Source organism: Pyxicephalus adspersus, chromosome Z, assembly GCF_032062135.1.
Source record: "Pyxicephalus adspersus chromosome Z, UCB_Pads_2.0, whole genome shotgun sequence".
Lineage (NCBI taxonomy): Eukaryota > Metazoa > Chordata > Amphibia > Anura > Pyxicephalidae > Pyxicephalus > Pyxicephalus adspersus.
The window spans coordinates 43780114-43800023 of record NC_092871.1 but is presented as its reverse complement, the minus strand read 5'-3'; the positions used below and the strand labels follow the sequence as shown (position 1 = coordinate 43800023).

General features: G+C 39.4%; 1 protein-coding gene across 1 annotated transcript in view; it reads right to left on the bottom strand.

The window, feature by feature from the left end:
- Positions 1-999: 999 nt before the first annotated feature.
- Positions 1000-19910, bottom strand: part of LOC140343186 (ras-like protein family member 11A-like) — a 32106-nt gene continuing 13195 nt past the window's right edge. The window contains exon 4 of the mRNA XM_072429734.1: positions 1000-3869. Coding sequence (XP_072285835.1) covers positions 3402-3869 — 468 coding nt within the window. The 3' untranslated portion in view covers positions 1000-3401. The remainder of the gene's footprint in view (positions 3870-19910) is intronic.

The window sequence follows — 19910 nt, the reverse complement described above, 5'->3', positions numbered from 1 at the left end:
AAACAAAAAAAAGCTCAAATGTGTCAATAGGCCAAAACCAATAAAACCTTTGTAAAGAAACCATAAAAACTAGCTGTAGAATGAATAATTCCCATTCCAGCGTGTCAGGCAATACCAAAATGTGTTTCGGGTACATCATTTACATGCACAGCAGATCCCTTTTGTGTTTTTGTACGTTTGTATCTGTGTGAAGAGTAGAAGTGCTTTTTTATTTTCATTACAATTTTTTTATAATAACTACATTTTTATTTAAATGTAATAGCTCATCCCATTGTTATCACTGCAGTAAATCAGAATAACAGCTTACAGTTACTTACAACAAATCTACATTGAAGCCAAGAGCCACCTGATCCGTTTGGTACTTGAATGGCAGTTGGGGTGACATTTACTGAGAGAAACATACTGTATAGGCTGCCATTGTCAAACACCTTATAAGAATGAAGGTTGCCTTACTGTTTTGTTCATCTAATTACATTAATTTGAAATCCAGAACTAGTAGACAGCAACAGAAGTCAGAGTACCTGAGGTTCAGATAAGGGATAGTTAGGAGTTTGGGTCAACATGTTTATTCCAGAATTTGCCCTTAATTATCATACATTTGACACCAACATTTACTATATTAATCCCCCTGAGACTGGCAAATACAGAACATGAAGAATATCACTGCATGTTCAGACATTAGAAGAAATGGATATGTTGCACATATGTGGTAGATGTCCAGCATATCCTGGGGGGCAGGTCATCACAGAATGGAATTATTTACCTATTTATTTACGGGCCCTTAAAATATCTTAACGTTTTTGCAACAAAAAATCTGCTTTGTTTTTTTTTTTTTTAAAGTGCCTGTTATGCCCTCCGCAGCCCAATCTTTGTAATCAGTGCTCAGGTTCACTTATCTGTACATAATTCTAAACATACTGTGCAGAATATAAGAAGAGCATAGTAAAATGCACAAAAAAAAGTGTTGCATTGTATACAATGAAAAATACACACAGCATGTAAAATAGATTTCTGTTTTAATATAAAGTAGGTAGCTGTTTCCATATATAAAAATAGCGGTATAACATCACACTTACTGTTAGAAACAAGAGTCAACATAGTAATTCTACAAATGCTCATTCTAAATTTGTCTGTACTGTACGTGCTCACCTGGAATTCAGCAGCACTATCCAACATTGTCTTTTTGTTAAATATTGGCTCAATTTAACCTCTGCCAGGAGGCTTCTTTGTGCATCTACTACTTATAAAGTAGAGTACCCACATCAATCTGTGCAAGAACACATACATGTACAGTGAAGACAGATGTTTGTGTATGAGGAATAATAGAATATTAGCACTACAAGCAAAGGCCATGACAAGTGAATTGATCTGGCATATTTTCCAGACTTTTAGTACAGACTGCACTGTGTCTCACAGCTCATCGAACATACTAAACCAGAGGAGTCTCAAGATGCATTGTAAATCCTTGTAGTAACACAGTGACAAACTCCATGTGCTCTATTTATAAAACAGGAAATCTAAAATACCCTTAAACATCCCCTGGTGGCAATTGATTACTACCATTGAAACACATGGATATTGGAATGTCTGATTCCCCGTTTCAAAATTGGAGCCCTATGTGTTATTAACGCAAAGCTGACCCATTTGTTCTAGGGGATCAGACAACATACAAATTTCAGTGCTTCAGTCTTAGTGGCTCTTGGTAGACAACTAAGGTTTCCCCTCTCCCTTTTTCTCAGTGGCAATGGTCAGCATGGCAAATAGTGGGGTGAATCTTCTAAAGAGGATAAAAAATACCAATGAATCCTTCCACACACTATCCGTAACTAAGATAAATGCTTTTTGCCTATTGATACGGTTTAATGTCAATATGGAGGTTGCCATTCCTGGACCTAATGTCTAGTTGCCTGGTTGACCCTCCAGCTTCAATAATTCCTGAATTGGTGGCCTAGAACAGGGATACAAATCAGGAAAATAAGAGAGAAGAGCATGGTGTTGCTAATGTTTTTTCCTCCCATTGGTAACTTGGTAGATATATGGAGCTACAGGTGCTGCAATAAAATAACTCAACAGCAGGTGGTGTTGCAGACAGAATTTAAAATTTCACCTTCCAGTTTGACCATATGAGCTATGTCTGGGGTAGGGGGCAAGAGTAAAACATTAAAGTGGAACTAAACCCTTATTTCAATTGGTTTTTTTAAATACAGGTTGACAATCCAAAATCCGGTCATCGATAATCCGGATCCTTCAGTTTCCCGGCATGAATTTGGGATCGCATTTTCAATACAGGGACTCCAGTACACTGTTTGGCCACTAATGATTTCATGGCGCTGTTCTGCAGAAACAGCAGTGAGGTCTTGCTTGCTAAACTAAATACACGCTTAGACGTCCATGCTGCCTACTCCCTGGAACTGTGCCAGATGTCCGCTGTGCTGCAAGAGGAAGACTGGCCTGTGTGGAGGTAAGTATATAAAAAAAAAAATCCAGCGTTATCGCAAATCCGGCACTCCTCAGGTCCGGAGGTTGCTGGATTTTTGATTGTCAACCTGGAATATTTCCCCAAACAGCTAAAAGATGTATTGGTATAAGAAAAGAACTGTGAAATGTCTACAAGATATTTTTAGAAAAGATTTAATGCTCTAACTTATTAGGTATATTGTTTTTCTATTTTAAAAATGTCATGCTTTATTAACATTTCATTTTACTAAACCCTTATTCAAACTGTGTATAACTAAGACTCCACAGTCTTGTGAACCTTTTGATGATTTTAAACAAAGGTCAGATAACAAAAGCAATGAAAAAAGACCAGGACACCTAGCCCATGAATCCATCCACACACATCAAACAGTATTTGTCCTAAGCCTCTGAAATATGTTATCCATGTAGATGTTCTTATTCCGAGTTTGGACTTGAAAGCAACAGCCCGACCCCTTGCTTTCATTCATTGTGATTCTATTGGGAACATTAAGCTACACCATCCACATCCTTGTTGGCTGGACTACATTGTAAAAGTTGATGGCTCACCTGTTTTTGCTAAGGTCTTTGATATTCTTTAGACAACCTAAGCATTTATTATTCACAGGAAATGGCAAATAAGAATTATTGACTTTAAAAACAAAATATATGCAACACGGCCAAATTGGTACCAGCTCAATTTCGGCTAATATCTATTTCAAAGGTTTTAAATGTATGTATAGATTAGTGACTAAACCAAATACCAGAAGCTGCTGATAGAAGTCTGCCCTGACTTATGAGTCACATAAAAGTTCATAGGCACTGTAACTAAACTTTTATGTGATCTTTGTCGATAAATATAAGCTTCTATAGGTGGCCTCTGAGATTGGTATTTTGTAGTGTCAGCTTCTTTTAGATACAAGCCTCTAATGAAATACCAGAATTGGTCAGAGAGTCGTCGTAGACTTCACTTTGGAAGACAACACCTGTTTAAAGCGTCTTTTCAGGTCTTGCATGTTAGGAGATCTGGGGCGCACAAGATGAAGTCCTCTTCTTTTTTCCCCATTGCAGGTAAATATCATCTTTCCAACCTCCTGGCACAGTTGGTAGAAAGCTCCATATACCCCTTCATAATTTTCTCTAGCAGATACTTCAGCGTATGTACCAGACAGTTCGTTAGCAAGCTGCAGACCTTCGTCAGATTCCACTTGCCGGGCTCTTAGAAGATCAGCTTTATTTCCTACTAGAAGAAGTGGAATTTTGGTGTTTGGGTGGATTTTCTTTAAGTGCTGGTACAAAGGTCTAATTACACGATAGCTATTATAGTCTGTGATTGAAAAGACAAAGACAAAGCCATCTGCCCAATAAATGGATCGGTTAATTTGTTCCTGGCAGGAAATGGTGTCCGTTTCTTCCTGTAAAAAAAAAAGACAGAACAGTAACATAAGTAGCAAATCCTAGCTGAAAGGGTTTGCAAATTCTATCAAATGTACAAATGTTTTCATGTTGTGACCTGCACAGGGCTGTTCCATATATAAGGCAAGGTGACTTGTTATCTGATGAAGAACCATGCTTTAGAATATTAACAGCTATACACCTAACAAGCACTTTTAAAGCTCACCTCAAGGGATCTAATAACTCTGCTGATGTACCTTATCTTTGTCTTTATTACATAACTAAATCATGTTTTTGTTCTGTTTCTAGGGTGATACTATTTAAGATCAACTTTAAAAGCATTGATGTAACAGATAACTCTTGTGGTGCACACCCTATTGCTAGCATACAGCATATGTGACAATTGGATATAGAAATCAAACATTTCATTCTTTTTTTAATGAGCAAGTACCAGTGAGCTGCAAGTTATATACATTGATTGAAATGGTATGGCCAACTTAGACCCTCCTGATGTGATTACACATACAGATCTAAAGCCTCACAACCCTTGCAGTATTGGGCTGCAAAGATTAGCATTACTATATCAATCCATACCTTGTCGAATAATTGTCAATTTCATTTAAAATAGAATCGGGTATTCAGGTTTGGTGTCAAAGATTAAAACCTCCTTTGGTAGCATGCAGGTGGAATCAGTCTTATTTCATATCAAGGGTCTGGTTTTCGCCTGGCTACTGATGTGTGTGGTGTTATCATGTTAATATAAAAGACTTTCCTACGGCCCTCAGAAACAAGTTTGCACATGCCTATGAGTCTGGCAAGGTATTTCAAATTATTACCGAGCGATTTATATAATTTCACAGGGTTGTCAAATTATTTAAAATTCCTTGTGTTTGGATTTACAAAATGTCTTCATTAGCCATAGATATTGTTTAAATGGTCTAATGTTTGTCTGTTCAAATATTAAAAAAGTCAATACCTTCAATGAGGTGTATGCATATTTTCAAATTCCTGAACCTCATTATATGAGATGTCATTAGCCCCCAGTGAGTAAATGGAGTACAAAGACCAAATATTTACTCAGAAAACAGCTACTTCAGTGGTCAGTGGCAGCTGAATATGAGGCATGTAATATCTCTACAAATGAAGAGTCATGCTAAATAAAACACACTACTACATTCACTGGTAATTCATTTGTTTATTCCCTGTGTAAAAATTAGAACACTGCTATATATGGTCATACTGCAAGCCAAATGAGAATATCATTCAATTACCAGATGGCAAACAACTTCCATTGTTCCAATAGATGGCAAATGAGCAGAAAGTCATTATACATTGATTTTCAACTATATGTTAATAAGAAAGTCATCAAGGAGGAGAATGTTTGGCTTAATCTGTTCAGAAGAATGAGGTGTGAAAATAATAAATGCTGCAACATTTCCTTGGAATTGAACAGTATATCCCAAACAAGAGAAAGAGTCTTGTTTCTTTATACTAGCTAATTCATTTGTCCTTCACTCAAAATTAAATTTGCAGATTATTGTAATAAATAAAAATAACACTTATTGTTTATTGTGGACAACACACAAGACTTTCACATTCCGCACAATATGACAACCTAGATGTGATTCATTTATTTAAATTAGTGCCAGTGAAATGTCAGTCACCGGAGTACTGCATCCATCATTTTGCTATTCTTCTCTGTTCCATGTACATGTGTTAGCAGTAAACATGCTGACAGATGAAGAAAGAATGGTAAGCAGCGGGAGGACCTTATCAGTCTGCTTTTTCTCCTTCATGGTACAGTCCCAGACTCAAGGCAAGAAGATAAACTTGCTGTATTACATAAGAGAAAGGCCAGTTCAATACCTTGGATGTGTTGCCAACCCAGGCTGTGTTAAGCCTACTCAGACAGAATTAAAAATCCTTTTGAAAGTAAAACATTGTGTATATTAAGTGTGTATTTATGGCCTTGTGTGGTATCCTGTTTCATATTAAGAGAAGTCTCATCATATATAAAATAGTATACATGATGCTATGCTAACTGCTAAGTTAATTAAATTGGCGAGCCTAAGGCTCACATCCAATATTCTATAGAAATACAGTTCAAATATCCAATGCAGTATGCTTGGAAAATCATTTTTCTCTCCAGCTGTATCCTCTCATGTTTAGCTAATGTATTGCAATTAGCATATATGAAATTTTATGGAATCATTTGATAGATGAGTCTCTTTCTCTAGTAAGCATTTACTTTTCTTTATTATAAACACATTCTGGAAAGAAGTTAAAGTCCATGTTTGGTTTGAGGATTAAATGTTAAACCTCAGAGGGAAAAGCCCTAAAGGGAAGCTTTAAAAAACATAAATCAAGTGTAGATATACAAGCATGGATGGAATGACTCCATGTGTTTTGTTAACCTTAATCAATCTAAATTAATCCCCATACATATTAGCTATTGTTAAGTGAGTTAACATGGTTCTAGAACAGCTAAACACTAATATATCATTTTAATAGTTTGCCCAAATTCAGTGTTGAAACCAAAAGCACAATAAAGCATCATTTAGGATTTGATTCTTCTGCTCTGTACTTCACTTTGTAATCACAGGGATAGCATAAGCAGGCTAAAACCTGCCCAGATGTAGTTTTAGGCATCCCATTGTTTTATTTGCAGTTCCTTTTCTGTTTTTTAACATTCACATGTTTATCTGTAAGCACAAGCATTGCATGTTTCTAAGTGACAATTATTTTCTTTCTTATATATTTATGCTGCTATTAGGATGCTAGCTGATATAAATGATTTAGGGCTGATTTATTAGGAAAAAGGCAACATCTTAGAACAATGTGGCCTTTCTCTCTCTCTCTCAATTACCCTTAATGCAGTGTGGAGTTAAACAATTTCTCAAAGTGAAGAGGGGTTATACTGAGAAAGGCGGAGAGGTCATAGATTGTGGGGTTTCCTCTGAAAGAGGGCTTATGGACAAAGATGTTGAGATTGGCACGTAAACAGTAGAAGCAATTACAGAAAGTGTAGCATGATATGAACAAAGATCAGGAACCTGAGTGATATCTTGCTCATATGTCTGCTTTACAGTGGCTGAGCAAAAATACTAAAACATGTTACTTGAAGCCCCTCATGTAGCAGTCTATATGGGTGCTTCAGCAATTGAAACCTATGGCATATGTGTTTTTGCCCTTTGAACAGGGAAGCAATATCCAGGAGACAACTGTCTCCTCTTTTTCTATGGTAATAAATTCTATAGACAGTGAAATATACCATTGATTGTAGTACTGATTACTTTCAAACACTGCATTGTTTATGTGTGTTTGTGCACTCGGGTGCCATTCATTCTGAACGGCACTCCAATTACCTGCATTTACCACTTCACACGTTAACCCACTATGATGTGCTGTTGTTTGTGTGTACACCTTTATTGTGGTACATTTTTATGGTTAGGCTGCCCTTAAGTGGAACTAAGCCCCTTTTTCAGAAAATTGTCATCAGACAGGTACCTTATTGCAGAAGGGACAAGCAATATCCCTTCTGCAAAAAAATAACCTGAGCTGCCTGATGCAGTTTTTTTAAATACACTAACCTGTCTCCATTCAGTACAGGGATTGCCATCTTTCTTCTTCTCAACAGGATAATGTTTATTCAGTTCCAATGGTCATAAGGATGTGCCAGGTATCCCGGCTTCCTACACTGAAATTTGTATGCACATCTCAGCAGTTAAGGAAAGCGATCTGGGAGATAAGTTTTATTACAGAAAGGACATACTGTAGCCTGTCTCTTTCTGCAATAAAATCCTGCCTGATCGCAAATTTTGAAGGTGGAACTTTAGTCTCGCTTTAACTTAATGCATGAATAGAGTCACATTGTTGCTCGAATATGCATAACATGTGTCATGCTACGCATTATTGCACTGCAACAATGTGAATCCATTTTACCATCTCATATAGCCTCCGACTTGAGTCTAATTTGCTTTTCTGAAGTCACCCTCCAAACTTTTTTAACATGGGCACACAAAGCATAGACATAGACAGTGCCAATTCTGTTTTCAACACTTAGAGCCTCCACAATGTAAACAGAGTACAAAATCTCAGCAAAAGTCACAAAACGAACCTATTTATCATGGGTCTATTAGACACACATGCAGAGCATAAAATTAAGTTTTATAGTTTGTGGTGGATACAACTTTCTATTGGGGGGAAAGGTGGGAGAGCTCCTCAGAAATTGTTACACTGCTCTAATGTATACCCAATGTGATAATTTTTACATGTTTTTATTTCAGCTCCAGCTGTTTATTTGTAATATTACTAAAGCACTGTAGGCTATGTGAAATCTAACTTTTTACCTGATTCTGGTACCTTGTGTGTGTACAGATGTCTCTGGACAATACACCATCTCATACAGAACTTCACACGTGTGATTGGTAGTCACTTGATATATCAACAACATATTACAATCACATTTGTCGAAAGGATATTAGTATTGTGAGCTCTGCAAATGAGCATATTATTGTCATATGTATAAAATTATGGATTGTGATATCTTTTAGCAGGAATGCTTTATTGCCAGGAACTGTTTGTTCATAACAACTTTAATCTAGTTTCTGTAAATAGCTTACTCTTTCTCCAAGCTATGCAAAGCAAAATAAAAGGTTTTGGCTGGAGCTGTGGTAACACCAGAGTAAAATTGTGGTACACTATGTCAGCCCAATCACGTCCTGGTTTCACCTTTTGTACACAATTTTGCAATGATGTATGCGAGATGAATTTTGTTGATGTTTTTCAGATAGACATACTGAGTACAGATGTGTAAACCACATATTTCAGAACAATAGACTACATAAAAGAAAGTACATGTATTGTAATGTATATATAAATGTGTTGATTATCATTGTGCAAATTTGTTTCTGTCTTGTTTCTTGTGCCCTAAAAACATTTTTTATATTAGTATTTAAAGTTCATAGAAAAGCAATTTTTTGGTTGAGCATTTTGCTTTTGTATGTTATTTGTATGTAATTTGCAAGTCTATTTTATTTATTTGAAAAGTGTGCATATCACATATAGAAAAAAAACAATAATTATAACTACTTAGTTAGTAGTCAGAAAACACTGACTACATATTTTTGTTGTGGATATGTGGATCACTACTAAGCAAGACAGCATATGTAATAATCAAACAGCTGCCACACAGAACCATGATCTTTGCTTGCACATGAAAAGATGGTTGAAGTCAGCAAAGCTTTATCACCTAATTCACTAAGCTAATTGAAAATGTATTTTCAAGATGATAAATCACAGCCTTTAGTAAATCAAACTTCCAAAGCTGTAAGACAAAGTTACTGACCTCCTGCACCAATAAACATACCATAACAAAAAACATATATATATTTTAATTCTTAGCTCATATACTATACCAAATTCATGGCTGATACAGTTGCCACCCATTTATGTAAGAAATAGTTTTAAAACATACCAACAGGTCCAAACGTAGTCAGCAAGGAAATGCTAAGTAAAACCACATATCTAATTCATAGACCTTGAGGCTCTGTTTAACATGCCTGAAAGTTTATGCTAGAATTCAAGTAAACATGTTTCTGATTACACAAATTTATATTTTGTTTTCTGGTTACCTAACCCACAGTTCTTCACTGTTGAAAAAACATTAGCAAAATGATACTTAATATTCTAGAGCAAACAAAGGTGGTATAGTTTTTTCAAAGACATTTTGGTTCAATCATTTTTATTAAGTTTTCAGAGAAAAAAAAAAACAAAAAAAAACAGGGAAACTTAACAAAAAGAATCAGGTATATAACACATACAACATATCAAACATAACAGTGTAGGCTTCGTATTAACAGACATCTAGTACCAAGAAGCTGCATATACCCAACAAATATGACAAAAAACATAATCGTCTTAAGGGGATCATATAGTACATATTAAACCTGTACAAAAACAGCTACATATCCGCTAGCGGAAGCGTATGGCACTGGGTGTACACCAATAGTCTAAAACAACAAATAAAATAAAAACAAAGACATACATATATAAGCATCCCAGGGGAGAAGGGGGGGATGGGAGGGGGGGGGGGAATGCCGATCGATACAAAAAAAAAAAAAAAAAAAAAAAAAAAAAAAAAAAGGGGGGATATATATTAACCCTAATACCAGGATTTTGTTCCAGCCTATATGCCTGGAAACTAAGTAAAATATGTACAGAATCGGGGAGAGTCTTTAAACCAGTCCCAAATGGACCAGGTAATTCTAAATTGTTCCATTCTTTCATCGTCCTCCGCGACCAACATCTCCATATGGCGAATTTTTTCAAGTTCGGAGACCCAATTGGCTATAGAAGGAGCAGCAGATTGCTTCCACAATCTCAGGATAGTGGCCCTTGCTGCCGTAAGAAAATGACGTAGGACCCCACCTTTGATGGTTTTGAGCGAACCCGGAACCATGGATAAAAGAGCTATTTTGGGAGTATTGGTTATGTTGGACTCAGTGCTGTCATTATACACCTGAATAATCGTGTCCCAGAAGCGATATATAAGCAGGCATTCCCACCATATATGGATCATTGTCCCCTTGTGTAAGTGGCATCGCCAACAACGATCAGATTGTGTAGGGGAGATTCTATGGAGATCCACAGGGCAATATTACCACCTGGATAGGATTTTTTAATTAATCTCTTGAGCTCTACAGGTTAAGGCCAACTTTTGCGTTAGGGTAAATGATTTTTCCCAATCATCCGCAGTCATAAATCCAGTCATTTCCCTCCCCCAATATCTAGTCTCTTCTTTTTGGGAGATCCAGGGAGGCCAGTGGGGGAACCCGTCCATTATGTAATATATTCCTGAGATGACGGCTGTCCGAGGCGGAGCACGATAAAAATGTGGAGGTTCGCATTGCCGGGGGGAACGCTGGATTATCAAATAGGGGTGTCATGGGTCCTGGATTAGACGACAATTTGCCCGCTCTGAGGAGGATATCCCAATTATGTAATAAATCAAATGTAAGTGGTAGGAGAGGGTGGGCCTGCCGTATCAACGACTGGTCCACCCATGGCAGGGACCGAAGACTAACTGGAGATAGGCAATCTTCCAGCTGTACCCATTCCTTCATCTCCCTGTTGTGAAACCAGTCTATCAAACGCACTAAAACCGATACCCTATAATAGGAAATAACATCCTGAGCCCCTGCTCCTCCTTCACTTTTGGCCCTGGACAGGGTACTAAATGCCAGTCTAGGGCGTTTCTGTTGCCATATAAATTTTAAAAATAACCTATGAATTTTACGAAGATATGTGGTTGGCAAGAATATGGGGACCGATTGAAAAAGATATTACAGTCTGGGGATTATATCCATCTTAAGAGTGTTTATACGGGCGAACCAGGAGAGAGGCAAGGAATCATATTTCTGAAGGTCAGATTGAAGTTTACTGTACATTGAGGAATAATTAAGGGAGAACAATTTGGAGGGATCCGATGGGACCATTATACCCAGATATTTGATAGCATCAGAGCAAATCCAGAAAGGCACATTAGAATGCATAGCTGACATTTGAGTAGAGTCCAAGGTAACATTAAGAATTTCAGATTTGGAATAATTGACCTTGAAATTACTATGTATACCAAATTCATCAAGTTCCCTCAGGATGGAAGGTATCGAGATATGAGGGGATGTTATATATATCAAGAGGTCATCTGCGTATAAAGAAATTTTATATTGTGTATCACCCACCTGGATCCCTTTTACATCTGGATTGTGGCGTAAGGTCACCGCCAAATGTTCTATAATTAAGGCATAAAGTAAAGGGGAGAGAGGGCACCCCTGTCTTGTGCCATTCCTGATTTGAAAAGAATCGGAGAGAGTGCCATTAACCCGCACCCGAGTTCTGGGTGAAGAGTACAATGCTGCGATTCTAGAAACCATGCAGGGGCCCAGGCCCACCTGGCTTGGGAAGAACTGTAATATGCGCTTCTAAGCTTTGTGATGGGAACGGCATATCGGCAGAAACAGAAGAAAACACTTTGGTCATAAAGGGGACAAGATTAGAGGCGTGGAGCTTATAGAACTGTGGAGTGAATCCATCTGGACCCGGGCTTTTTCCGGTCGGGGTGGCCTGCAGGGCAGCAGATACCTCCTCCTCCGTAAACGGGGATTCCAATTGAGAAATCACCTCAGAATTTAAAGTTGGAAGGGCTGTTTTTGTCAAGTATTCCTGTAGAGAGGAAGGAGTAGCTGGAGCAGGGCATAGTTGATAGAGCTCCGCATAATATTTATAAAAAGTTTGCAAAATCTCCTTGGGGATAGATGTCAGCCTGCCATCAGGAGTGTGTATGGACGGGATATATGTGGTGGATGTCCGCGGGTGAAGACCCCTCGCCAGTAGTCTGCCACATTTATCCCCATATTGGTAAATCAATTTACGGAAACGATCCCTGTGGCGTTGGTGGGCCAGGTCATACAGTTTCAAGAGATGGGTTCTAGCAGCAGTCAATTCTAAAAATACAGCAGGGGCCATGTTTTGTTTATGTAGGCGTTCCAGAGAGCCGATTTTATCGGATGTACAAGCTATATCCTGTGTTCTGATCTTTTTACGCCTAGTGCTTGTTGTATTAGAACCCCTCAAACAACTGCTTTCATAGCCTCCCACTGCATGGGAAGGGGAGTGGGGTCCAAGGTGTGATCTCCAATAAAAATGGTTATCGCATCAAGAACCGCTTTTGCACAGAGGGAGTCTTTAAACAAAGAGTCATTGCATCTCCATGTCCATTCTCTAGGGCCCATATGGGGAATCTGAAATGAGAGGGACACTGAGGAGTGGTCGGACCAGGGGCAGGACTCTATAGAAGCAATTGGACACCAATCAAGTATGGAATGGCTCGCCAGGATATAATCTATGCGAGAATACATATTGTGCGGGTGGGAGAAAAAGGTATAGTCGTTGGTAGTGGGGTGCAGAGTGCGCCACATATCCATTATTCTAAAATCGTGCAATTTAGAACGAAGGAAGTTCCATTTCGAATACGAGATCGGGGTTTTCCCTGATGAAGTATCTATGCGGGGATCCAAAACACAATTAAAGTCCCCACCCACAAGAATAGAACCCTCGGCAAACCCTTTCAGTAACTCCAAATATTGAGAAAGGGCCGTTGTAGGTTGGTGATTGGGAGCATAGAAAGAAGCCAATGTAAATTTCTTATCCCAGAGAGAAATTTTTAAAAACAAATACCTGCCCTGAGAATCAGAGCGAGAATCTAGTATCTGTACTGGTAGTGATTTATGAAAAGCTATAGATACTCCCTTAGTTCTAGATTTAGGATTGGAGCTATGGTACCACAGGGGATAATAGCGATTGCGGAGAGAGGGAAGTTTAGTGGTCTGGAAGTGGGTCTCCTGGAGAACCACCAGACGGGCGAGGCAGGCTAAAACCTTGACCGTGGGGTGAAAAAACTAAAGCGGGACCCCAAAGGTCCCAAATCACTGCCCAAAAGGGCAGCAGGCCTATGTGGGGAAGTGTCTGCGAGCGGCGGGGGAAGGCAAACATGCAATCAGAAACAAACATGTGGTTCCCGTCTGGGGGAACCCGCAAAACCATAAATAATGTATAAAGGAAGAACAAACTTTTAGCATTTGCCCAATACACTAAACAATTAGAGATAACATCCCAGATCCCTTAATAGGGCCAACTAGGGAGGCGAGAGCAGTACAGCTCGTGCGCCCCCCAGTGGGCCCTAGATATAATCAACCATAGAATCTAAAGAGCATTCAAGAAAAGCAATCTAACTAACAGCAGAATCTGCAGCTATAAACATTAGAGAAATAACGCTCAGTATAGCTACCAGTACATGGAAAGTCCCACCGTGGAGGAAAAATGTCTTGTACAAGATCGGATGTAGTCCGGTTATGCTTGGCAGCATAGGCCAGGTTCCAATCAGCTATCCAATTACCAGCAGAATCTGTAGCAATAAACACTGGATAAATATCACACAATATAACAACCAATATATGGAAAGTCCCACCGTGAAGGAGAAATGTCTTGCATAAAAAACATATAGTCTCCCTTCAAAGGTAGGCCGCGCTCTCGTCCAAGCGCAGCTGGCGGTAGAATAGGTTGACATCAGAAGTAGCAAAGTTCCATGCAGAACCGGATGGTTCTCTCGGTAAGGCACAGCAGGTGAGAAAGCAAGTTGAGGTCAGAAGTAGTCCAGTGGTGTTGAGTAGCCCAAAAAACATAGAAAATATTAGGATGGCTGATAAAAATTTTCAGGAACAATGTTGGAAAAACACAAGGAAAGAAATGTTGATGGCAGGTAGAGGTTCCAAGTACAGTGCTAGAGGAGTTCCGAGATCCAGGTGAAATAGTTGACGAAGCCGAAGCAACTGGCTAGGCCGTGGGAGGAGGAGGAGGCGAGAGATGACCCGCGGAGGTGCCTGGAGGACTTGCAGAAGGAAGTCGAGAGGGGACTTGTGATGGCACTGGTTTGTTGTTGAGAAGTGAAGCCGCCGTAGGCCATTCGGGTAATAGGATATCCGGAAGATGCAGATCTCGTACGATATGGGGCAGGTCCGATGGTTCGCGAAGAACAAAAGTTCTACCTCCCGATCGGATAATGAGATGAAATGGAAACCCCCATCTATATGGGATGTTCCGTTCACGAAGAACTGTTAAAAGCGGTTTGAGAGCCCTGCGAAGATCCAGAGTATGTTTAGATAGATCAGGCAGCAATTGTATCTGTGCCCCAGCGTATTCAATATTGGAAGATTCTCTATCTTTTTTCATAATATCTTCCTTGGTTCTAAAAAGATGGATCCGACAGATAACATCTCTAGGGCGTTGCGGATTCGTACTGCGTGGGCCCAGGGTTCGATGTATCCGATCTATCTCTATATCAACATCAGATGGAACAGCAAGAAGCTTAGCAAATATAGAGTAGGCTGCCGTGGGCAATTCTGAATTCGGTACAGTTTCAGGTAACCCACGTATACGTATTATTTCGCCTGTTGCGGTTTTCAGCATCATCATGCAACAGATACAACATATTAATTTGGGCCTCATGGCGTTCCAGTATATCCGCGTGTGACGCTGCTTGTGAAGAAAGGTCAGCACATTGGGTTTGCAGAGCTGTGGTAGCGCTGGTAACTTGTTGTAAAGATTCGCGCAATGCATGAAACTCTGCCTTGCAGCTCGCTTCCAAACGCCCTATGCTGTGCTCTAAGCCCTGTCTGGTAGGTAAGGCACGGAGATGGGCCTTCCAGTCCCACTCCTCCACAACATCAGAATCTGCTGGGCAGTGGACTGAGGATGTCACTGAGGAGGGCGATATACAGGGGCTGAGGATGGGGGATGCATGACATACCTCTGATGGTGGGATGCTAGAGTCATCCAACCCCTGTGTAGCCGGATCTTGCAGTAATTCGGCCACCTGCGTGCTCCGCGCCGACGGTGCCTGCCTGTCGGCTGACTTCAAAATCGAGCCCCCGGCTTTGGGGCCTTATCTCGATCCCCGCGGCTTCCCGCGGCGAAAAAGCTGGAGATGCCTCCGGAGGAAGGATCGCCCCCTCCGGAGCGTGCCTTTTGTGCCCCCTTAGTCTTGGGGCCCATAATGATAAAAAAAGAGGCGCTGCAGCGCTGAGAAAAAGTAATTCCCCCAGGCGGGACACGGAGCTCGGATCCCCAGCGTCCTACTCCGCCGTCATCAGGACACGCCCCCCTTCAAAGACATTTTAACATTCCTATGCAATCTCTACTTTTTATGCAACGTACAAAGAAACATATCCCATTAAAAATCCAACATACAGCGTGAATGTTACCCAACAAAGTGTCTTACTTGTCCTGTGGCTGTGCCAAGAATTCCCTGTGCTCCTTCCCACTTGCCAGTGATCACATACACAAATTGCTACCACAGTTGGGTAGCACAAATGAAGGCTACCCTTTACAGAAAGATATTCATTTTTTGTGGCTACTGAAAATGGTACAAACTGGCTGCAATGTTTCTTACTTTCTCTGTGTTTGGAAATGGCTAGAAGGATGATTATTGGTGGGGTCATTAAGGAACACTATGTATGTATGTACTCCTGACCTCTATATTCTGTGAAATATGTACTCATCACCTTTGTGCTCCAATAATTATGCACTCGCTGTGCTCCATACAATATTTACTTCTATCCCCTGCACTCCATATGTTAGGTATGTCTGACCCCTATTCTTTGTACTACTTAACCCACCACATTAAAAAAAATGTTTTATGGGTATTATGACAAATAATCAAATCCCAGCCAGGGCACTATCCGCATGGAGTTTGCAGGTGTTCCCCATGTCTGAGTGGGTTTCCTCCAGGTACTCCGGTTTCCCTCCCACATTCCAAAAACATGCAGTAAGGTAATTGGGTTCCCCCAAAAAATTGACCTTAGACTGTATTAATTACATATGACTGAGGTAGGGACATTAGATTGTGAGCCCCTTTGAGGGACAGTTAGTGTCACGACTATAGACTTTGTACAGCGCTGCGTAATATAATGGTGCTATATAAATACTGTGTAATAATATTAATAATGATTACTATGTGTACATTGAGTAGGTTTGGGTTCTACTTAACCATGTCAATTTAAGCCCCTTATATGCCATGCCCACCATTTACTGCCACACACCCTATCATTTTAGCCTGGGTGTTTGAAAATATGCTATCTGACCCTGGGAATGGATAACTCCAAGCTTTACCTCAATTGAAGTAGTCCCTCATTAAAATAAACACGTTAAAATGCAACTGATACCATCCACCTAATCAAAGAAACTAGCAAAGGAGTTTCCCAAAATATAACTCTTCTGTTTACTGGCTACTAAAGTTTTTGTAACAATCATTATATCAAGACTGGCAGCTGAAAAGCAGTAAGATGAAGGCATTGGGAGTACTGTGACCTCTATGAGAGGTAATACATATCCTTCAGTGTTATACTTTCACATCACTTAGCATACTGCAAGTAATTGGAAAACATGATGCTTGGTCCAAACTTACCAAATCATACAAAGCCAACATTCATTATAAAAGAAATGTATTTGAGAAAAGACTGAACATAAAAGTGAAGGGAAATAGAATTATGTGTGGATACAAAGAATTACAAAAACAATGAATGTGAACCTGCAAGAGCCCATGGGAACAACTGCTAACAGACAGACCTGTGTGCCAAAGACCATGAGGTCATAAGGAATAGAGGAAAAAAAAACACAAAAATCATAAAGGGCCCCAGACACTAGTTTGGAGTTTTCAAAAAGCCCACAGTCACAGCAAAATAGGATAGGGGGTACAAACCTTAGATATTGCTTAATCAATACACATTTGAAATATCGTGTATAAATCCAAACTCTAAAACTGCAAAAAGAAAACAATTTGCTACTAGTAAAACATACCTAAAATAACCAATTAGAGCTCATTCACTGCTTGCATGTTACTGTGTAATAATACCTGACTACCTACATAAATGTTTTTTTTTTTTACAAAAATAATTGGAATATTTTGCCAATATAGTATCTTTTAGCACGTTAAAGATAGATTGTCTTTAGGGTAAGCATTAGTGATTATTCTGGATCTAGCGCTTCCATTTCTGTTGATGCTATGGCAGGAATAGTGACATATGTTTCAGTCTCCTGTGTTGTGACCTTGACAGTAAGGATTGCATTAGTAAGAGATCATGGAAATGTGAGTGACTGACAATCCAACAGTCCAAGTCTTCTTGTCCTAATTTGTCCGTTTCTTTCTCTACACCAGCCTAGCACAGGAAACATTCTAGATAGATTCAGACTGTCAGCAGCTGTTCTCTTCAGCCTGGGATGGTTCTTGGAGTCAGTCGTGAGAACATAACGTTTTCATTCTTATGGCAATGACGTAAGGGAAAACTCACCCATTAAGGGCTATTGCCTGCAGTGTCAGAGACACTTCAAAATTGCAAGTACTTCAATGCTTGTGGATAAACCTTTGTTCCCTCTGTCCTAATGACTCTTGGAATAACTGAAGATAACCAACATCTGCTTAACTTATCCCAGCTACATATTTAACCCTCATATACAGGCAATTAGTCGAATGTCAAAGCATGCCAGAGAAAAAGCCAAAAATGAGAAATATGTTATTGCAGGCTTGTGTGTTTTATTTTATGTTTACACAGATTTATATTTTTAAAAATGTCCAAAAGAAAAATTTGTGACAACGGAAAAAAGGTCTACTTATGAATGTTTCAACACAAAATGTGTGCAAATTTGACCCATTTTACAGATTTTCTAACTCCTATGGTAGACCCCTATGTTAGCACCCGTATTCTATGGAGCAAACAAGCATATATTTTTAAGCTAAACTTCAGGATAGTCAAATCGTGTCTAAACATAGGAAGTATGAATAACCTTGAACTATGGGGTGTTTTGTATATTTTTTACAGAGCTGTGCAATACTCCAGTGTTAATGGTTGGCTCAGTGAATAGAACTCTGTCCTTTGCAGCACTAGGGACCTATGTTTGAATCTTGCCTAGAACACTATCTGCAAGGAGCTTTCATGTTCTCACTGTCTTTGGGTGGGTTTCCTCCAAGTACTTTGATTTCTGCCCCCATCCAACAAAAAGCATGGAAGTTAATTGGCTTTCCCTCAAACTCAAAGACTGTGGAATTGACCTTAGATTGTGAGCCCCTTTGACAGTTGCATGACTATGGCATGTAAAGTATCTCTCAAAGGGGCTCACATAATATGTTAGAAAGTTATACCTGGGCATGCAAAGTCATTTCGTGTTCATGCAGAGGATGTGGATCCTTTGTGGTAAACATGTGATAAGGCTACATACACACGTCAGATGATTCTCATATGATAATCGCCTCAGGGCTAATCTGGAGTGTGTATAGCACTCGTCATCCGTTGTCTGAATGACCGTCCTGGCAGATCCACAGACAACTAACGAGGAACGATTGTAATGAAAGTGAAGGGGAGAGAGAACACGGGGGTGGGGAGGGGGAGTAAATCCATTCTATGCATGAACGAGTGTATACCACTCGGTCATGCATAGAATGGATTTCTTAAAAGGCTTTTTCTATTTGTTAGCAAATGTTTTCAATCCTGGACCAGATCCATATATATATTTGATATGATGTGGGAAATGAGTCAATAGATCTCAGTGGTAATCACAAATGGTCTCTCTGATGAACACTTCTGTACACTTTGCCCATGAGAACTAGGCACAGAGAACACAGCAGGAACTAGTGAGTTATAAGAGTTATAAGACACATATAAGTAATAAAAATACCTCAAATCTAATAGGGGGTTTGCATTCGTGTAAGAAAACAATCTAGAATGTGACTCTGTTTTTTATTAATTCCATAGGCCCTTTTAAAAGACATATGGGTTGGTTCATATTTATGTTTGCGAGTTTTGTATATGCTTCATCCTTCCTATATTTACTGTGGCCTTCTTGGAAAATATTTCAACATGTTTTATTCCATATACAAGCATGTAAATGGTTTGTTAGGGAAATCTCTAAATACAGTAAATCCTAGCCTATGAATTGTGTCACAATTACTGTTTTGATTCACTTGTCCTATCACATTCTTTTATATTTTTCACTAAAGAAAGTGAGCATTTTCATTGCAAGTCAACATCTCTGCCTTCAGCAAGGAATGAGCAGGGAGTTGAAAGGCTCTTCACGGTTCAGGAAACATCTACTCTTATGTAAGGTGGTTTGGATAGTTAAAAAACGTGATTTTGTATGTAAAGCTGTCCCTGTGTTGTATCTAACAGGAAATTCAAACGGAAGTTTTTATAAAAAAATAATCGCAACACAATTGTTTATACAAAAGAGCATCAGGGATTTGAGAGGACAGCAACATAAACATGGGGAGAACAGACAAACACAGATCATAACACAGCACCCACATATACCCCAGATAATAACACTGCTCCCACAGATACCCCAGATCATAACGCTGCTCCCACATACACCCCAGATCATAACACTGCTCCCACATGCACCCTAGATAATAACATTGCCCCCACATACACCCCAGATCATAACACTGCTCCCAC